At 37.7% G+C, this 21,391-nt stretch overlaps 1 protein-coding gene across 14 annotated transcripts in view; it reads right to left on the reverse strand.

Annotated features, from left to right (window-relative positions):
- Positions 1-21,391, reverse strand: part of HIPK1 (homeodomain interacting protein kinase 1) — a 52,367-nt gene that overhangs the window by 5,365 nt on the left and 25,611 nt on the right. For 12 of the 14 annotated variants that reach the window (XM_072769723.1, XM_072769718.1, XM_072769712.1 and 9 more), the window contains 12 exons: positions 17,443-17,562; positions 16,550-16,636; positions 15,680-15,864; positions 15,210-15,372; positions 13,700-13,925; positions 9,547-9,668; positions 8,501-8,635; positions 5,742-5,884; positions 5,135-5,317; positions 4,425-4,628; positions 2,355-2,596; positions 590-720 (listed from right to left, as the gene is read on the reverse strand). In XM_072769723.1, coding sequence (XP_072625824.1) covers positions 590-720; positions 2,355-2,596; positions 4,425-4,628; positions 5,135-5,317; positions 5,742-5,884; positions 8,501-8,635; positions 9,547-9,668; positions 13,700-13,925; positions 15,210-15,372; positions 15,680-15,864; positions 16,550-16,636; positions 17,443-17,562 — 1,941 coding nt within the window. The remainder of the gene's footprint in view (positions 1-589; positions 721-2,354; positions 2,597-4,424; positions 4,629-5,134; positions 5,318-5,741; positions 5,885-8,500; positions 8,636-9,546; positions 9,669-13,699; positions 13,926-15,209; positions 15,373-15,679; positions 15,865-16,549; positions 16,637-17,442; positions 17,563-21,391) is intronic. The other 2 variants (XM_072769719.1, XM_072769711.1) reach the window with 1 other exon arrangement.

The following is a 21,391-nucleotide window of genomic DNA, read 5'->3' on the forward strand; positions in this document are numbered from 1 at the left end:
ACTCCTGGTAGACATCATACAAGCACCAGAATTTTAGCTGAAGAAAGAGTGAATAGTTTGCCCCCTTTAGAAAGAGAATAGTGTCCCTCCCCACCCCATCAGATCTCACAGTGGTGTGTGTGTGTGTGGGGGGAAATCCCAGACTCAAGTCAACACAGAACACTAGAACCAGTTGGTGAAGTGGCCACAAAACTTTGTACTGTTTCTTGCCTCAAGTAATCAGGGTGAGGCTTGGGTTATTTATGACCTGGGAGATAAAGGAAGAGGTCTCATGTGGTGTGGTACAGAAGCAGGCAGGGAGGGACTAAAGCATCCATGGCTCTTTCTAAATTCCAGACATTTCTCTAATCTTCCAGGACAGACTAGGGATGTCTGATGGAAAACCTGGAATGTGCATCCTCAACACTCTTACAGAGGGAATAAAAGGACACAGCACATGCAGATATGACGCAGGCCACAAAACACCAAACTGTCTGACACAAAAGGGGCTTCATTTGGCTTTATTCAGCAGTCCAGCCAGAAGCAGAGTTCTCCAGAAAGTGACAGTAGGGAGGGCCCCAAACAGAAGGCAGCAGCCCCTAGCGCTTACCTGGCTAAGGTTGAGTGGCTGTGCTGCACTGGTCCCCCCGCGTGGAACTCGATACCCTGTGGGGGTGATACAGCATCCAGATGACTGCCCACTCACTGAGGCCACTGGCTTGGTCTTACTGCTCAGGAGACCTAAAGAAGGGTCAGACCGTAGTCAGTTATGAGTGGCCTCAGTTAAACCTCAGATGGCAGCATATTCATCAGTCCACATTTGCATGAGGTTTGCAAGAAAGAGGTAAGGTTTCATGTGTACCTTATTTCTTTAATTACATTTACAGCAGAGGAACAAACACTGCAGAACCTACTTTTCTGTCTTACTACAAAGCTCCAAAAATAATCTTTGAAAAGAGTCTTTTTTCCTTCACTTTAGTAAATCTAGTCTCCTGTAATGTGCAAGACACTACTAGAAATACAAACACCAGTAGGACATAGTCCCCATCCCCAGGGGCCCTAGGGTTTTATGTGGGAAACGGTTAAACAAGTATAGACATGACAACGGGAAGCTGAGGAAGATGTTGGTGATCCTTAGAGGACACTGAGGTTTCAAAGGGGCTTTAAAAGAAGGCAAAATTAGATCTTTTTGGGCACTATCTTCAGGTTCTTAGAAACTGCAGGGTAGTTGGACATAAGCAGGATCAATTTCAAAATTTTGCTTCTTTCTTGGTCCCACTAGGAAAACAGAAGCATTTATTCAATGATCTGTGGAGTAGCCAATCTTCCTTGGACCCCACGGTGGACAGAGCTCCTAACAACACTCGCCAGTAGCATGGCGTCAGGAAGTTCTGCCTTGCCTGCAATGGGACAGCTGCCTACTTCTGATGGAGGAACCGTACCGAAGCTTAATGATATCCTGAAATCAGAACTCTGTTCGTGTCTCTGGCAGTAACATAATTCAGAGTAAAAGACTAACTAATTTAAGTATAGCACAGACACCAATTCATGCTCCCCTCCTTAAATGTATAAGAGCTGCCACTGGAAAACAACTGCCTAGATAAGGACTCTGTTTCCTGGGCCCCCAAACCTCTTGGTGGGGCCACGGAATTAGTTTGCACTGTTTCCAGGGCTTAAGAGGTAAAGAAATGTGTGTCCCTCCCCAAACTCTTTCCCTATATCTCACTGGAGACTGAGGATTCCTGGGCTCTGATCCTTCACTCACTGCAGGCCCACCAAGTAGGAGCACTAGCACTGGGAAGTGAGTAAGAAACGAACTTCTATTATGTCAAGCCAGGGAGATCTGGGGCTTGTTACTGCAACTAGCATTACCTGATAACTAGGGAGCCTAAATCCAACATTTAACAGCAAAAAAGATGGAGGTCTTTAGGTTGATAATAAAACCATGAAAGTATCAATGCTATGACACTGGGTAAGAAAAGATCTAAGTATATCTTGTTTTCCAAACAAAAACAAAGATAAAAATGTTTGCAGTCATTTTTAATATTATCAGTTCCTGTTCACCCTGGATTGTCAAATTTGAATCGGCTGTGGCAAAAAAAAAAAAGTGGCCTGCTAATTCTCCCTGCCATATGACAGCTCGTCTGCCTTCTCCCATCAACAGATTATTTCTGAGACTACAAATTCACTTTTAGATCAATCCAAACAAAATAAACATAGTAAGATAAATTGATCACCGAAAATAATTTCACATCACAAGGAATGGATTTCCGGGATTAAGTAACTGGTTGCTACCACTGGCATAAGTAGACTAGCAACATATTAAGGTTATACTCATCAACACAGAATTCACCTGTGGCTGTGAAGATGCTCACCTGAGGCTTGGGTTGCTACTGTGCAGTCACCAAGCTGAGTTTTCAGTGGAGGCACAATGATGGTGCGGGTGCTAGCGCCATCCCCCACAACTCTGCCGGGCCCCTCCACAAGGGATCCACTATTGCCCCGGAGAGCACTCAGGGTATCAGTGGAATATGGGCTGCTCAAGGAAGAGTCAGAATCTGGAGAGTCATTGACAGTGACATAACTGATGACATTTGACCTTGCCTTCAGGCCAGAGCTGAAGAGAAGAAAACACGTGAAAATTCAACTCCTGTTTAGCAATGTTTCTTTGATGCTTTCTGGTCCTCCCATGATTACAAGGATAATGACAGCGACAGAATAATACTAGCAGCGGTGAACTTCTGAGTGCTTATTATGCGTCAGGCACTATTCTTACACTCCACATATGTCTCACCAAATCCTCACAACACTTCTATGAAGTAGGTACTACCACCCGCATTTTGCAGATGAGGATGCTGAAGCACAGGAAGATTAAGACACTTGGCCAAGGTCACACAAGTGGTAAGTGGTGAAGACAGTACTCAGAGCCAGGACAGAACTATGCCAGATGCACACCTCTAACAGCTCTTCTATGGTGCCTCTCCGCCATTTCCACTCACGGTTATTTCAATAGTATTCTTCAAGAACTACTTTTTCCCCATATCATCCTGCTAGACTAGAAACGGTTCCTTATTATGTCTAATCAAACTTGCCATACTTTTTTTTTTTTTATGTTCCTTTACAAACTAAACTCCACCTCCTAACTTTAATTTTTCCCCGAGTTTTGGAAAGAATTGGCTTCAGTCAAAGCAATCCTGCTGATTACATAATTATAGCTACTACGTGGTCACTTTTCCTCACTGGAAAGTTTACCTTTTCTCTTCCCCAAATCAGTTCAGAAACCACTTTTAAGACTTAGTTTCAAAGTCTAGGGCAGCCCTGGTGGCGCAGAGGTTTAGCCCTGCCTGTAGCCCAGGGTGTGATCCTGGAGACCCTGGATCAAGTCCCACGTCAGGCTCTCTGCATGGAGTCTGCTTCTCCCTCTGCCTGTGTCTCTGCCTCTCTCTCTCTCTCTCTCTCTCTCTCTCCTCTCTCTCTCTCTCTCTCTCTCTCTCTGCATCTCTATGAATAAATAAATAAAAAATCTTTAAAAAATTTAAAAAAAAACAAAGTCTACGTCCCATTTGTAAATACCATTTTGTTAACTGTAAATACCATTTGTAAGTAGCTCTTTTAAAGTACTTCATTCTAAATTTACTCTTTCAGTTCATTAAACTTCATTTATATAAAACTGCATGGTTTCTTAGTTACTGTCATGTGTGAATCTGAGACTACAAATTCACTTTTAGATTAATTCAAACAAAATAAACATAGTAACTACCTCCTCAGGTATACATAGGGTTATTCTGTCTTCTTTATGCCTAACACAAAGGCCCAGTGAAGAATACAACACAGCATAATCAAAGCAATTGACTATGTTAGCACTAAGAGAGAGGTGTATGTAACAGTTCTTAAATGTATCCACTCTCTCTAGGTTAACTGCCCAGTTAAGAACTTGGATTAAGGTGCTGAGATAAAAGGACATTCTTTGATACTTACATTCCTCAAATTTCAGACCACAAAGCAAAAGAAAAAGAAGTTGCACTCTTCCAAAGAGGCCTTTGCAGATTAAGAAATTACAAATTATCTCCTGATTACTGACTTGTTCCAATTAATTGCTGTTTATATGCTTCTGCTACGGCATCTATTTTCAGACTCTAAAGGTCCTTAAAGACAGGGAATCATGTCTGTGGTATGATGTGCATTCCAAGGCAAAGCAGATGAATATTAAACAGCTTAATATCCAACCCCCTTCTAGCTAATGTATCTGAAAAGACTGATGATTTAACATGATGCTCAGTTGTGGAAACTTGAGTGTTCTGTCTCATGCATCCAAGACCATGCTTCCAAAAATACCATTTATCAGTCCTTCCTGTCACAGCCCAAACTGGACCACTTGCCTAAAACCAAGAGTCTAAGCTTAAGGGTAGGAGCCAAGGAACCAGTGGGTCATTCACCTATCTTACCTGCTAGGCTTATACTTGTTGTCCTCTTCCTCATCAGTGTCACTGCGGATGGTGATGACACTCACAGGAGGGCTGGGAGTATCTGGAATGATGATTGGCTGATGCTGATCTGGGACAGGAACTAGGGAATTATAAGATGTGGTACGGAGGGGACTGCTCCCAACCAGAGAATAGACTTGAGAAGGCAGAACGTCCAGAGAAGACCTGTAGAAAAAGGTCACAAGGAAAGACCGCTCAGTCCTTGGCCCCCCAAACCATCCATCTTTTCCCCAGAACTCTTTCCAGCTTGTTCTTTAATTCATTTTTACCTAATCATTAAGCCAATACACTTAACTATAGAAGTTCCAATAAATAATAAACTAGTCGTGCTAGCCACAGTTTCCACCAGGGATAAGAACCCTAAAATACAACATAAATTTTATTTTTGTATGCCCATTACTCCACGGTTAAATTTCACTCTGTAATGTGGGCAGAGAAATAACAACATTGGCATAAAGATGGCCTGGATTCAAAGTAGCAGCAGAGAGAAAGGATGTGCATAACCAGGACGCACCTGGTATGCATGCCCAAGTCTCAGAAAAGGTTAGCTCCTCCTCAATTCGGCAGCCACTTGCTGCTTCACACCAAAAATCTATACCATGGCACTTTAAATGCTGGCAACATCTTTCCCAAACTGGCAGTTTTATCTACCAGTTCTAGCAGAGACTTACTTTGAAGAGACTGGAGCAGACTGCTTATTCTTCTTGGAAGGGAGAGAACTGGATTGCTGTTGTCTGACAACATGGGCAACACCAACATTCAGGGGCTGAGCAGTGGCCAGTGTCACATGGTTAGTCAGCAAGGAGGGCTGCTGCATGATGGTGCTGTACTGGCTACCATGAGAATGGGCATTCCTGTTTCAATGGAAAGACACAGAGAAGACTGAAGACTTCAACCACTGGGGAAATAGGTCCGAAAAGGTATCAAAAGCAATGAAACAACCAAATAGAGCTACATTTTAAATTGGGCACCTGGATTATACAAGGCTATAGTTTCTAATTGACTAATAAGACTTTCTTAAAAAAAAAAAAAAAAAAGACTTTCTTTAAATCTGAAATAAATGATTCCCGATCTCAGAACCTACTGTTTTCCTATATTCAAAATTTTCTCATTACTCCATCTCCTAGTCTAATAAGGATTCTTTTCTTAAAGAATCTGAAACAAAGATGCATCTCTCCTTTCCTTCATTTTCTTCCCAGTCTGACCAAATCATCAAACACTCCTGCCATAAGGGATCTGTCCTTGCAAATCTCCCAGAGAAGAACACTGGGTACTTGCCTCCAGTCTGTGAGCTGCTGGCCACTGCCCATGGCCTCTGGAATCACTGCTGTGGGCTGGACAGAGTTGTGCAGAGCTACCCCAGGCAACTGTTGCCAAGTTGAAGGCAGGAGAATTTGTTGGGTTCCTCCAGGCCAAGCCTGCTGTAAGGAAAGACACACAAAAAGAACCAGACTTGACTCATTCTTGGCTTTTTCTTTTGTTTTTCAGATGAAAGAAAAATTCATATCTTAAGAGAAGTTGCCCGTAGATTGTTAACTTGCAGAGATCAAAAAAAGAAAAGTCAGAGGGGCTCAAGGTTACAAGTCTTACAAACAGGGAAAGACAACATGCTGCTTTCTGTCAGCCACCTCTTTAACATGACCACCAGGGTATTAAAGAAAAGAAGATCCCTGTGGTTAAGAGTTTCTGTAATATACTGTAGAGTCAAGGAGTCTGAAAGTTCAGAGGTAAGCTCTGGTTAAATGATGGAGTTTCATTTTTGCAATGATTCTAAAAATATCCCTAAAAAGAGTTAAGACAGCTCCCTTGAGATTAAAAATAGGAATTTTAAAATTTAAGTGCCAATCAGTTAAGACATCAGGTCAGTTCAACCCATAAAACAAAGGGGAGAATTGTGTCTTTTTAAAAGGGTAGAACTTGGAACACAGAACCAGATGTGGATGACCAAAGGCCAAAATCCTTTGGCAAACAAGCTTATGTCAGCAAGAGAAAGCTAACTTCAACATATATAGCCATATGATAGAATGAAATAGGGCAGTAAGTAAAATATTTCCATAATAGATGCAGGGAGCACCATATTTTGCTTTTAATAGTTACCTAAAATATACTGTTTAATGTATCATTTATAGAAACATACTTCAACATAAAAACTAATCACTACTAGAAAATACATCATTTCTAGTTTTTAACAAGCGCTTGCAGTAGACAGCAACAAATATGTTTTCTGAACTTCTTAGAGAAATTCTGGCATTTTCTGAAAAAATGGGAACAGATTTGAAAGTTTCCTTTTTAAACTTAAATTCTACAGTACAATCACCTACAATGCTTGGGTACATATGGTTCTTTCTTGAATTTCAAACTGCAAGGCCATCAACACACTGTTTTAAAAATATTTCTGCAAGTAACAGATCCACTTGTTACAAATACTGGTTCCAAACAAGAAGCCTTCAAAGCAGAGAAACTGCAAACACGTCTGCTACCATAAGCAGAATTTAAAACAAAATAAAACAAAACAAAAAATAAGAGAAGTATGTTAAGTCACACCATGCGTCTTTCCATAAGCCAACACCTGCACAAGACAAAGCATGTAGTTTAATACAGAGCAAGAAATAACATTCCAACGTGAGGCAGAAATCTGGCGTTCCAAGCGACGAACTGTTTTGACAGAGGAAGAACAAAAATATGCAAAGCTTAGCAAATGACTAGTGCAAACTTAAGAGAAGCAGCAAAGGAGAAGTTTCAACTAACATTCTCAAAACTATAGGTGAGCAAGTTAAAACCAGTGGCTTGGATCAATCAAGTTTGGAAATGTATCTGACTCCCTCGCACTCAGGTTTTAGGCTTAGGATATAATTAATCTGGAGGTTGACGAAGACTTTTAAACTAAAACCAAACAAATTCCAACAACCAAAGTATGTTTCTGGAAGTGTTTACACTCACATGAGTCCTTGAGAAACAACAAAAGAAATGTAAAGCCACTTTGAAAGATGTAGATATCAGTATTCGATAGTATCAATAAGGTTTTTCTAACTTTAAATTTCAAATAACGAAATGCTGGGATGTCCAATAAACAATTCTAACTCCCCCATATAAACCAAAACACATCCAAAGACCACTCTGAAGGGTACAAATCCTGAAACACACCCTGAGGTCCTATTTGTTTTTCCTATCTCTAAGCCCCATAGTATTATATTTGCTGCTGTATTTAATAACTTTTCCCCAGGACTTGCAGTAACAAAGGTATTGCATTTACATAGAGGTTTTTGGCCATATTTTTTCACCTTTGTATAAAGACCTATTTGTAAAGTCATTAATTTCTCCATAAACCCCTAAAAATGAGTTCACCTTTAATCTCAACCAACACATGAAATATGATCTAAAAAGATTCTAAATGGAACATCTTTAAATGGAAGATATAAGCTGCCATCGATCATGAATGGCAAAAAGAGTTACCTTCATGTGTTCAGAGAAGGAAAGTTAACATCAGCTGATAAAGTAGTAAATTAAGAGCATCTTAAACATTTCTACATGTACAAAAATTTTAGAAGATTAAAATAGCAAATAAAGAAGGAAGCTAACTTGTCAAGGAGTTCAAATTTTGGCCATCCGGATACCTGTAGCAGAGCCAAACTAAAGGCCATTTCCTTCATTCTCAAGGATCAGAGGGTAAAAGGGCAGAAAACAGATAACAGTGTTGAAGTTCTTCTGAGACTACACCAAGAGCTTTTATCACACTAGGCTGCCAAAGAAGAATTAAAGCGATCTGGCTCCTTACAGAGCCACACTGAATATCAGAGTCAAACAGTGCTTCAGCAAATGTTGGGGAGGAAAACGATGAGACATTAAAAATGTAGCAAGAACACAGCCACAAGATGGCACATGCTTCCATGCCCTCTGCAAAAACTAAGTTAAAAAATTTTTTTTCTTTTGAAAAATGAGAAAACCAGAAGAAAACAGAACAAAAACAAACAGGAAAAAATAAAAAAGAAAGAAACCAAAGAAACTCCGTTAGTAACACAATCAAGTGAGGGAATTACCAGTACAGCGGCAGTCTGTTCAACCAGCGCCGGCCGGCCGGCTGCGCAGCTCAGAGTAAAGGGCACCGCATACTGCGGTGTGATGGTGGCTACTTGAGGGTGGAGAGTTGCTACCATTAGTGGTGTACAGCTTCCCTGCAACGTAGATTAGGCAGGTGAGTGAAACAAACACGGAGGCAGGTTATCTGGATTCAGAAGGGTTCTCAATCCCCCCAAGATATTACCAACAAGTAGTAATTTTGTATCACCTAAAATGCATGTACAAACACAACTTTCCCCTTCAACTCTGCTCATCAGAGCATCAGCTCACTAGGTCAAATGTCAAGGCCTAAAGCGATAAAGGATAGGAATCCTTCTTGGGCCAGATTCAGAAGATCGGTTCTACAAAACTCAGTTAACAAAGGCATGTAAGAATTCCTCTTCTTCCTACTCACAAAAGAAGAGTTTTGGACTTCCAAATTTCCTCTGTGTCATGGGCCACAAACATTTACACATAGAATTGAAAACATAGTATCTGTTGCTTATTTGAGTCTTTCACGATTTTCTTGCCCATCTTGGTTGCATGTCCCATGGCTAGTAGAAAGTTTTAAGGCTTTCTATAGCTTAAACACACAGAGTGAAGGAATGTAATACTTGAAGAGGCATCCTGATATGATCCAGCCTCTCTGCCATGATGTCATTCTGAAAGAGTGAGCAAAGGGGACATGAAACGGAACAAAAGGGGAATATCTTTAGAATCAAAATGTTGTTACATGTGTATGAAAAATTAACTTCATCTCACAAAGTCTGAGTAAGTTTACTCAAAACACAATGACTCAAGGTCTGGGTATTTATTCCTGTAAGTAAGTCTAAGGAAGACATTGGCAAAAATTGTAATAGTATTAGGAATGAGGAATCATTCAACTATAGATGTTTCATTTTAAGTCCACTGAATCATGACCAAGAAAGATCTTATGGTCAAAGCAAATACCATCTTCCAGGACAAAATATCTGCATCTCAATAGTGCTTCAGTGATACTGAGTGTCCAAATTGTTATGGCTTTTACCTGCGTAAGAACTCCTGACTGTATTTGTAGTGGCTGAGCAGCTGGCGCCTGGGGTACAATTGGCACAGCATTATCCATCCTCACAGGGAATCCAGAATGTTTTGTTGTTGCTTGTAACCCAGCTGTAGAAAACAACAACACAGTTAAATTGCTTTGTTAGGTCTGCAGTATTGTTTATTTTGTTGTTTTTAGCTTTTCTGTTCAAATATCGACCACCCGGGTTAGTTTTAGACGTGTAAGACAAAGGCATTTTATAGAAGTCTAGGGAGTTAAGAAAAGGGAGAGTGGTTTGGTTCCTTTGAGGTTAAATTCATGGAAAGATGTTTGATACAAGAAGGGACAGTTAAGGGAATTCTAAGAAATTTTTTTATCCTGCAACACTTATAGCACCCATCCCATTCCCCCATTAATAGCATATGCAAAAGCAAACAAACCTACACTTATTAAGTTACATTCACCTTTTAATCCATTAGGAGGAAAAAAAAATATTTTTACACATAATCTACTAAAAGCAAAGACTTGAAAATAATTATAACTTTTCATTAAATTATGATTCTTAATTAGTTAAGAAAAATGATCATTACTTATTAAGTTACCCTTTCAGAATATTTTAAGATGTTTTACCCTACTCCTCAAAAAATTTACAAACTGTACATTTTACACCTACCATGTGAACTGAAGAAATTATAACCCAGGATAAAAATATTTAAAAAGTAGATATATTTGTTTATAGAAACACTTTTTTCTATTTACTTTAGGAATCTGCCTTTGCCATTGACAGCTTTCTAACAAGGCTCTTTTGCAACTAACGGACAACTAAAAAAAAAAAAAAATGGGAATTTTTTTGCTGCCTTGTTCTGGCATAAATGCTGAATAAATGTTCCCTGCAAATAGGAATTTCTTATTCTGGGGAAAAGAGCGGCTTAAGATAGTTCTCCTTTTTGCCAAGACTTGAGAAGAGAGATTTCAAAGCTTTCTTTTAAACCTGTCCTATCAAAACCTTCAATGTGGAGAATTTAAGCTTCTATTATCTACTAACAGAAGTTTCTCTAATTCACTAATGCCTGCAGTTTTGTTAAGTGGTGATACATTTTATTTTAATTAGAATATTTCTTCAGTGACACTTCTTAAGCTATCACCAACTAATTTCTCTTAATATTACTATGGAGATAGCAAATAAGCATAACTCCTAAACTCTAATACTGTACTTTTCAGCAAGTCTCCCAATTTTCCATTTCAGTGATTTGCAAGTATCTTAGCAGTAAGATGTCATACTGGAAAACACAATCCAAAAATACACAAAGTAAGAGAGACTAGTAAAATCAGAATTAAAATACTCTAACAATAACTTTTCAAAAGTGCCATTCATATATTAAAAAAAAAAAAGTAAGAAATCCAGATATCCAAATCAAAAAATCTGCCAGCCATAAGGCAATGCTATCTAATAAGACAGCTAAACAACATCAAAATTCTTGTCTAAATTCCCAGGACACATGGCCAACTACAAGACAAGATTACTATAATAGCCTCCTATAAGTGGGCAGGAACAAAGGGCAAAGGCAGGTAAAATTTAGAAAGAAATGTTCATGATAAAGGTTCACCTATAAGTTCCAGGATAATGAAGTAAAAGGGGACAAAGTAACAGAATAAAATCATTACCACTGAGCAAACTGTGTATCTATTTTGGTCAACTGAAATAGTATAGAAAGTAGTATTTATAGTACTGACCTACAAATGTAACTAAATAAGCATTAGATTGCTTTCCTAATTTAGGCTAAGCCACAGCAGTTAAGCTAGTTTAAAACTTGCTTCTTCAGGGAACTATAAGTGGAAACAAAGATTAACAAAAGGCAACACTTTTGGAAGGTTTTCCCTAAACCCTGAACTAGGAAATGATTCAAAGTTTTGCTTTGCTTTTGTTGTTGAATACAACCTGTTAAATTAAAAAAAAAAAAAAAAAAAAAAAAAAAAACCCATGGTAGTATGGAAAGAAGAGTAAAACTGTCTAATTGATGAAGGTTGTCATTTTTCCTCTAAGTATATAGTATATTGTAAAAAAGCAGATGGTGAAAGAAAAGAAGGCAACCTGGAATAGCCGACTGCTGGGCAGAAACCAGCATATGGCTGTGGCTGGCAAATCAACTGACAACTCTTTACAGCTAAGTTTAAATACTAAGAGGTGGTACAGAATATTTCAAAATCCATAAGCCATGAATCCCACTGCCTGGGTTCAAATCCCTGTTCTACCACTAACTAGTTATTAAAACTTTGGGTAGATGAGAGAATCATTCAATTTTCTCACCTATAATGGGACAGAATGACATTGGGCATAATGACATTGCCCACTTCCTAGGATTGTTTGTGAAGATGAATTAATACATGTAGAAACAGAACATTATCTGGTGTGTACATAAGAGCTATTTGCATCCGCATTACCTTAATTTAAAAACTCCCTTTTGTCTGGAAATTTTATGATTTGCTCTAGCTCCTCAGGTTATTCAGACTTCCTAATTAGAAAAAATTTTCCCAAACTTACACTTATCTAATTATACCAAAAGGAGTTACACCACTTTCCCCCCTCTACATCGAATCTACCTTTTGTTTTATTAAAGGAACTAAAATGTTCTGCCTCCTCTTGTAAATATCCCAAGAAGCAGCAAGACTTCTGAGTCCCACATATGAAAACTGTTCCCATGAGACTCACTTTGGAAAAGGTGAGGGGGAGGTGGGTGGCTGGTTTGCTGAATTCAGTAGAAGAATCACTCAACATATAACAACCCAAAGGTATAGAATTTACTATTATGTAGCAGACGCAGAAAATAATTTGGTAAGTTAGGCTAAATTTGCATTTACGGGTTTTGAATCTGCTCCTCCGCTCTCCCTGTGGTTTCTCCCTGGTTTACATCGCTATTGCTCTCCTGTCCTCCCGGTAATCTCTCAGTCTCCCCTAGCCCCTCTTTTCCTTCTGCTTGCTCCGACTCTGTCAGAAACCAAACAAGAGAGTCACAGTCAATAAGTAACTAAAGTAAAAAGATAAAAATGCTACCTGCTTCTATTTAAAGTGCTATGACACACCTAAGTCCTAATTTATTACCACAAAGTACTAATGCTGACTTTCTGTTGGGAAAGTCAAGTGTGTTGTCAGGATTTATCCTTAAAATAATTTAACCTTTTAAATGGTTCACCATATCAATAAACACATTTCCCATATTTTGGAATAAAGGAACTGGATAGACTCAATTATAGAACAACAATGAAAAAAATGAGGAAGGGGATCCCTGGGTGGCGCCGCGATTTGGCGCCTGCCTTTGGCCCAGGGCGCGATCCTGGAGACCCCAGATCGAATCCCATGTCGGGCTCTCGGTGCATGGAGCCTGCTTCTCCCTCTGCCTGTGTCTCTGCCTCTCTCTCTCCCTCTGTTACTATCATAAATAAATAAAAATTTAAAAAAAAAAAAATGAGGAAGGATGGGAAAGTGAAAATTTAAATCTTATTGCAACACATGGGGTCAGAGCCTCCTCCTTCAGCTATTCTGTTCCTTTGCGGATAGGAGTTTGCAGGAACAATATGATTCATAAGCTGAAGCAGATTTTAATGCACGCCCCACACAAATACCTCAGCTTATAGAATTTTTCAGTTCAATAAACAATAATCTTTATTTTTGGATATAATTCATGAGGTTTCTATATCCTGAAGTATAATTTTTTTACATTTTAGAATAAAATTACCTTTTATTTGGAATGCTAATTTTATCTAATAATGGAATGATATAGGAAATAAGAATCAATATAGAATTTGTTTACAACAAATTTCTTCAAGCTTAGTATTTCTGCATATTGATAAATACATGCTTAAACAAGGTATAGGACACTGGTACAAGGTCTCAGTGGGCAAGAAATTGACACTAGGGCAGTTCAAATATGAAAATGTTCACTGAACTCCCATGATGTGTCAGTATCATAATTAGATAAATAACCAATGTAAAAAAGGTAAACCCACTTTGTTAATTTCAGTTATCTTCATATTCAGAGACAGAATTTAAAGTTGTCAGAGATCAAAACTAAACAGCTAGATACCTACACTAAGGAACTACCTAAAGCAAGATTTGTAGGTCTGATATGATACCATTTAATACAGATGTTTCCCCACTTACTCTGAAAAGCAGGTGGACATACTATAAATGTTTGTTGGAACGGATCTGTCTGAGTGCAAATTTGAGTGGTTCCAGGCTGCAAGGATACGCCCTGCTGGGCAACTCCAGGAACTGGTGCTGCAGATGATGGGTACAGAGCCGACTGGTAGTTTAGCAGTGAGACATCTGAATTAGCCAGAGAAAGTGTAGCAGCTGCTGCAGTAGAACTGGAAGCTAGAACACTGGCCTAAAAACAAAAAGATTATAGTTGTACACTGGTATAAAATGGAAAGAACAGTATTTTTACACATGCAGAATCCATCCAGAAAATCTTAAAATAGAGTTTTGAAATTCAGTATTAACTATCCCTGAAATAATTCTCTGCTTAAGAAGTTTTCCCAATCTCCAAATTTAAGGTATATTATAAGGTTGAATAAGAAAACAAAGAATTAAAAAATGGTCCTACACTGACTGAGGACAGCCTCATCTTTCTTTCTGTGCGAAAAAGTTGCTGGATGTGAGATACCACCAAATCTCATTTTAAAAGTAGTCCTAGCTAAGAAATTAGAAAGCTCACATTTTCAATAACAAATGTAAATATTCCATTTGGCAAACAAATGCAAAACTACTTTTTTTTAAAAAAAAGATTTTATTTATTTATTCATGAGAGACTGGGGGTGGGGGCAGAGACACAGGCAGAGGGAGAAGCAGGCTCCATGCAGGGAGCCTAATGCGGGACTCGATCCTGGGTCTCCAGGATCAGGCCCCGGGCTGAAGGTGGCGCTAAACCACTGAGCCTCCTGGACTGCCCCAAAACTACTCTTCAAGTTAGTTATTGGAAAGACCAAACTGAACTTTTAGAAACAGTGAGCAGATTGGTGGTTGCTAGGAACAGGACAACAGGTGGGAGAGAAAATAGGTGAAGATCGTCAAAGGGTACAAACTTGCAGTTACGAGATAAATAAGTTCTGAGGATCTAATGTACAGGATAGAAAAAAATTATGAGAGGGACGCCTGGGTGGCTCAGCAGTTGTCTGCCTTTGGCTCGGGGCATGATCCTAGGGTCCGGGTTCGAGAATTGGGCTCCTTGCAGGGAGCTTGCTACTCCCTCTGCCTGTGTCTCTACCTGCCCCCTCTGTGTCTCTCATGAATAAATAGATAAAATCTTTAAGAAAAAAATTACTGGAAACTCCTTTCAGCACATGTAATGAGATATATAAAATCTTTCCAACAGAGAAAGTTAGTGGCTAAAGTCAGTACAACTAACAGTGGTAAGTAGTACAATAGCTATGGTCTGTTTATGGGACTATGCTAAGACTGAAAGCCTGGATTAGGTCTTTGTATTTAATTTTCGGTGGCACATGACTGGTAGGTATCATCAGTCTACTTGCTCTTCCATCACTTTTGTCATGTAAAAAATGTAAGAAGCAACAAGATCACCAAAGCAAAGACTGGTTTCTTTATCCCAACCTGTACTTATTACTCTTTACCCCACTTAGGTTTTTAGTTTCCAAAATCATTTACTGAATACCTGATTGTGCACTGTATTAAGCTGGTTGCTGAAGCTCATGGTTAGATTTGTGCTTGTATTTGGGGCAACATGAGTAGTAAAGGGACTCTTGATCTGACTCACTGTATCATACATGTGAACCCTCCGCTTGCAGATCTCCATATTCTGAAAGCAAGACTTAACACTGAAAAAAGAGATTAAAGTTTCAGTAAAATGAATACTGAGATTTAAAGAGATAACAAATAACTCAAGATGAATACAGATCAACATTTTCCCCCAAGAGTATTCAGATAAAATGAATCAAGAGTTTTTATAACCATAAAGAGAAAAAATACACCTTAAGTCTCATGATTTTTCAATGAGAAAGGAAAGCATCAGTGAGCCAAATATGCAAAGTACCAAGGTTGCTGCTCATGTGATCATTCCACTGAGCTATAAGATGGTAACTCAACAGAGAACCACACCATGGCAAATGCCCAGAACATACTCACTGATTGCTATGTGGAAAATCCAGAAGGTGAGTCATTGTCACAAACTGATGGTTAAGAGTTTTCAGAGGAGTAATTCTCTTATCTGCATCAATTGTTAGCATTTTTTTTAACAGATCAATGTATTCTCTTCGATCTGCCTTCTCTGCCAACATATCTGTTCCCTCCAAATCTGTGGACATATTCACCTTCCAAGGAAAATTTAGAAATATTATACTTCATCACTTAACCTTTAAAGCTGACACTAAACATCTGCATAACAGATAGACAGACATAGATCTCAAGAGAAAAACCTGAGGAAATTCTTTTTAATTATAGTATAATCATTTTCACAAGTGGAAGCTCTTCTTATGCTAATTAAAATCTTCAGTTTGGTAGAATTTGTGGCAGAATAAAGCTGAATGAAGTCTTTTCACTCAAAATTTGGATGAACAAGTTAAGCAAAAGCAATTATCATTACTTAAATGTTAAAATTTCTATTGTTGAAAAGATTAAATGATATAGTTAAGTAAAAAGTGTTTAGACAGAGTTTGGAACATAATAAGCACTCAATTAAGTTCTTATGTCTTTATTTAGCAGAGAAAAGAGACAGGAAAGAAAGCTTCATAAACAATATTTCAAAATAGTGACAGGCAACAAGACCAGTTAATCAAATGTAAGGGAGAAACAGATAATTCTACAAGTATCCTTGGTTAGGATTCAAATGTTCTTTTAATACATGGCAGAATATTAATGAACTTTTTTCTCTAAAAAATGAAAGCAGACTAGAAGATAACAGATTAAATCTATTTTTTAATATAACTAATAAATGGAAGTATGTCTCTGATTAAGAGATATGTAAAAGTCTGGCTTCCTTAAACTTTCTCTACTCACCTGAGCCATGTCATCTAAACAATTAAAAATGTACTTTCGAGCTTCTTTTGATTTGATTCCAGTCTCCAATTCATGTTCTTCTGGTGTCTATAAAATACAAATTAAAAAACAAAATTCCATCGGTATGTTATTTTCATATTTTGTTCTAAATTAAAGCCAAAATACAAAGAAACAATTGTCATCACCTGCCAACCAGAAATGGCAAACATGAAAGTAATTTACAACCAAAAAATCTGGTGGAGATGGGACCTGAATATCTGACTTCCCTTTCAACAGTGTTAAATTAAATGTGGAAAAAATGATGTAGCATGATGGTTCCTGAAAATGTCATGTAAGAGGGGGACATTACCATTTTTCTCTTACAGTTACTTCAAATTAAATGACATTTCAAATGCTAGCTATTAAACAGGCAGGCTCAGGCGAAGAGATTCACAGGGTTATTCAAATTACTCAGAGATCTCTCAAGCTAAAGGCTCAGAAGTAAAAAGCAGGCACTGGTATTTGTTTCATGAAAATACGTAAGGCCTTAGCATGGGGAATTAGGAAATTATGTTGTTTTCTCCTATTTATTGAGAATTCTCTAAAAAACAGTCATTGCTAAATTACTCTAGTTCTTCCTGTGACTTAATGGTGAGCACTATTCTCCATACTCCCCTCTCAGCTGCTGGTTCAAATACACAAAATAATCTCAGACAACCAAACAGGTGTTTAGTTTATTTTTTTAACTAAGGATCAGGTCAAAGAGGTACAACAAAATAATTTTTCCAAGTACTTCTTTCTGCAAACATAATTCCCACCACCACCACCTCTTTTCCCTCCATCTCAAGAATTTAGTAACTAAAACGTTGGGAGTGAGGAGTACAGGAATGGATAGTATAGAAAGGGAGACAGACCTTCAGCCTCCACAGTGGATACCCCAAATTAGGATCTCTGTTGAAAAACCTGGTTGTTTTTGTCCCAGCACTGAGAAGATATTCAGCAGGCAGGCCTTGTGTTTGTGAAATGTAACGAATCTGAAACATCAAAACCATTAAAACACTGATTTGGAGTGAAAAGGAAAATATTAAAAACTTTTACACTAAGACATTATTAGCTCTAGCCAAATCAATATAAGTGAAATTTATCTGTAAATACATATTTACGCTAACCCACTCACAGGTAATTCCCAAATATTTATTCAGTTGTTTCTATGTTACTAAAATTGTTATTTACAAGGAAAATTCAGTTTTGAAAATTTTGTGTATAACCATTTTTGCTTTTTTGTAGACCTCTGATACATAGTTCAGAAAATGTCAGGAGATTTTTAGGACAGAACAGAATAATTTCCAACAAACTACCTCATGGATCACCAAGGGATTTTGTTTCATTTGTTGATACATCACCAAATTTAAAAGATCAAGAAAACATTTTTTTTTATAAGCTACTTTCTCCCTTAACTATTCTAGCTCCTGTCAATTGTCCCTACTCTAAATTGCCATAGAGTTTCTCTCTCACATCATAAAATTAAACACTTAATTTAGCTTCTCTATCCCTACATTACTAGAGAGCAGGCACTGTGTTCATTCAATCAACATTTACTGAATACCTACTATGAACTAGGCTAGCAGTTCTCAGTCTGGTGTGGGGACCCTTGGTGATCCCTAAGATCCTTTCAGGGAGTCCACGAAGTAAAAACTATTTTTAAAAATAATACTTCTCTGCCTTTTTCATCCCCTTCTTAGGGTGTACAGTAGAGATTTCCAGAGAGGATGTGTGATGATGTCATTGCTCTAATGGCTAACAAAACATGTTCTTATATATACTTGTGTTTTAAAAATTTCCCAGTTTTATTACTCACATTTGTTTGCTTCCACAATTCTAATGACCCAAGAAAGCAACAGAAGAAGTAATTTGCTTTTCTCTCCACTACTGAGAGTGATACAAGAAGTAATCTTTTTTACCACCTCCTCCATATTTGAATGGCTGTACTTAAGATGAAATTAGAAAGCAGGGAAATAAATCTTACTTTCCACCTCTCCTCCTAAAAACTTTAGTTTTAGTGTCTTTTTAAGTTATACTTTTTATTTTTATTTTATTATTTTTTAAAAGATTTTATTTATTTATTTGAGAGAGAGAGAGAGAGAGAAAGCAAGCTGGGGTAGGGGCAGAGGGATAGGGACACAGAGAGAGAGAATCTTAAGCAGACTAAGCATGGTGCCTGAGGCGGGGCTCGATTTTAGGACCCTGAGATGATGACCTGAGCCAAAATCAAGAGTCCATGCCTAATGACAGCCGCCCAGGTATGCCCAGTTTTAATTCCTAATGCAGTATATACTAATATATATAAGCTATACAAACAGAGCTCTTTGGGATCCTCCCCAATTTTTTATCAGTGTAAAGCAAAGGTCAACAACCTATGGCCTATAGGCCAAATCTAGCCTGCTATCATGAGCCAATTTCAGATAAGAGCAGGATATTATTCTTGATCTGTGAGACCTACATAATGGAAGCCAATAAATCATTAACAAAATAGAAAATATATTTTAATGTAGATAAGAACATTTTAAATGTGAATATCTTTTGTGTACAAAAATGGTGAATTTTTTTTTAAATCGAGGATAAAATCTGTGTAATAAAATATTACCCAGACATTTAAAATGATAGAGTAGAGGGGCACTTGGGATGGCTCAGACACAGTTAAGCATCTGACTCTTGATTTTGGCTCAGATCATGACCCCAGGGTCTTAAGATCAAGTCCCAGGTTGGGACTAGATGTGCTAGGCATGGAGCCTGCTCACGATTCTCTCTCCCTCTCCCTCTGCCCCTCCTGACCCTGCTCATTCACATGTGCACATTCACACTCTCAAAATAAGTAAAATAAATAAAATGACAGAGTAGAAGTACAGTTATTGACACATAAAGATATTTCACAGTATATTAAGTAGAAAAGTAGATTACAAATTAAATAACCTCACTTTTTAAAAATATCACATTTCACTGATTCTAAGAGGCACATTTTTTCATACTAACATCTTTGAAATCAAGGTAAGTCTTACAACTGATAACTATCCTGATTTAATTAGTAGCATTCTTTCTTACAGATACAGAAAAACGGTATATCTTTGAATCAATGGTGTCTTAGATATCATCAAATACAGTATATATGCTTATATATGTTTATTATCCCTATATCCCTAAGTTTATTATGCACAACAGAACTATATATAGCACATATATTCATTCATTCTTTTAGTAAGTACATATTGAGCCAGGCACTGGTGATTTTAAAAATAGATATGGTTCCTGCTCTCATAGACTTTGCAGTCAAGTGAGGGAGACAGATACTGAAAATTCAAACTGAATTGGCATTCTGGAAAAAAAAAAAAAAAAAAAAAAAGGCTTCTATAAAAATAACAACAAAGAAACCCAAGCTAGACTAGGGACTAGTAAGGAAAAGCTCCCTGAGAAAGTAACACTTGCACTAATGAATCAGTAGGCACTGACTAGATGAAATGAATGGGTGGTGCTATAAGACTATAAGCACAGCATATATAAGAGCCTGTGCTGGAGGGAAGCATATTCTTAACCAATGCTGAAATGATGCCAATCGTGCTAGAGGATGAAAAGCAAGAAGAAAAGGTAGAATATCAATCTAGTGGGAGACAGACAGGGGACGGACAACCCAGTTAGGGGCTCAGAGGCCATATTAAGGATTTAGCCCTTTATTCTAAAAGAATAGGGATCCCTGGGTGGCGCAGAGGTTTAGTGCCTGCCTTCAGCCCAGGGCGCGATCCTGGAGACCCGAGATCGAATCCCACGTCAGGCTCCCAGGGCATGGAGCCTGCTTCTCCCTCTGCCTGTGTCTCTGCCTCTCTCTCTCTCTCTCTGTGTGTGACTATCATAAATAAATAAAAATTAAAAAAAAAAAAGAATAAAAAAACCACTGAAGAGCAGGGAAGTAGAATGATCTAATCTGTGTTCTGTAAAAATCACTTTGTAAAAAAACTGGAGATCTCAATCATATTATATAATTCTTATATGTTATATATAAAACTATTACATAGTTATTTAATATCTGTTTCCCATCACCAAATTATAGCCTCCATGAGGGCAATACAATGCTTTAAGCAGCACTATATCCCCAGTGTCAAGTAGGTACTCAATAAATACACGATGAAAATTAACAAATTATATACATAAATAAATACAAAATATGCCAAATCATAAACAGGGTTACTTCTGAAGGATGGAACTACTAGAAGTCGGAAGTTTTATCTCTTGGCTTACTGCATCTTTTCTAATTTTTCTGTAATGATGCACTTAAAAAATTAAAACATTTAAAAATTTTAATATTATAGAATGAGTTTCATTGTGAAAGTAGAATGGAAAGCTATCATCCAGATACTGCTTCTCACATAGCTTACAATAGAGCAAAAACAAAAGTCCTACATTTATACAAAGTATTACTGTCTGTTATATTAAACGATTAAAATGTTTCCAACAAATCTGAAGCTATTAACTAATATTTCAAAAATCATAAATATCTGCTATAAAATCTCAGCTATAATATTTATGAAAAATCTATAGCTGATATCCTACTTAATAGTGAAAAACTGAATACTTTCCCCCTAAAATCTGGAACAAGAATTTCTGTTCTTATACTTCTATTCAACACTGTTACTAGTGCTTCAGTGCAAAGCAATTAGGCAAGGGGGGAAAAAAAAAGGAATCCAGACTGGAATGGAAGATGTAAAACTATTTTTATTTGTAGATGGCCTGATCTTGTAGATAGAAAATTGTAAGGAATCCATCAAAACAATTAGACCTAGAGTTCTATCAGAAAATTACTTGAGGGGCATTGGA

This window comes from Canis lupus, chromosome 12, assembly GCF_048164855.1.
Source record: "Canis lupus baileyi chromosome 12, mCanLup2.hap1, whole genome shotgun sequence".
Lineage (NCBI taxonomy): Eukaryota > Metazoa > Chordata > Mammalia > Carnivora > Canidae > Canis > Canis lupus.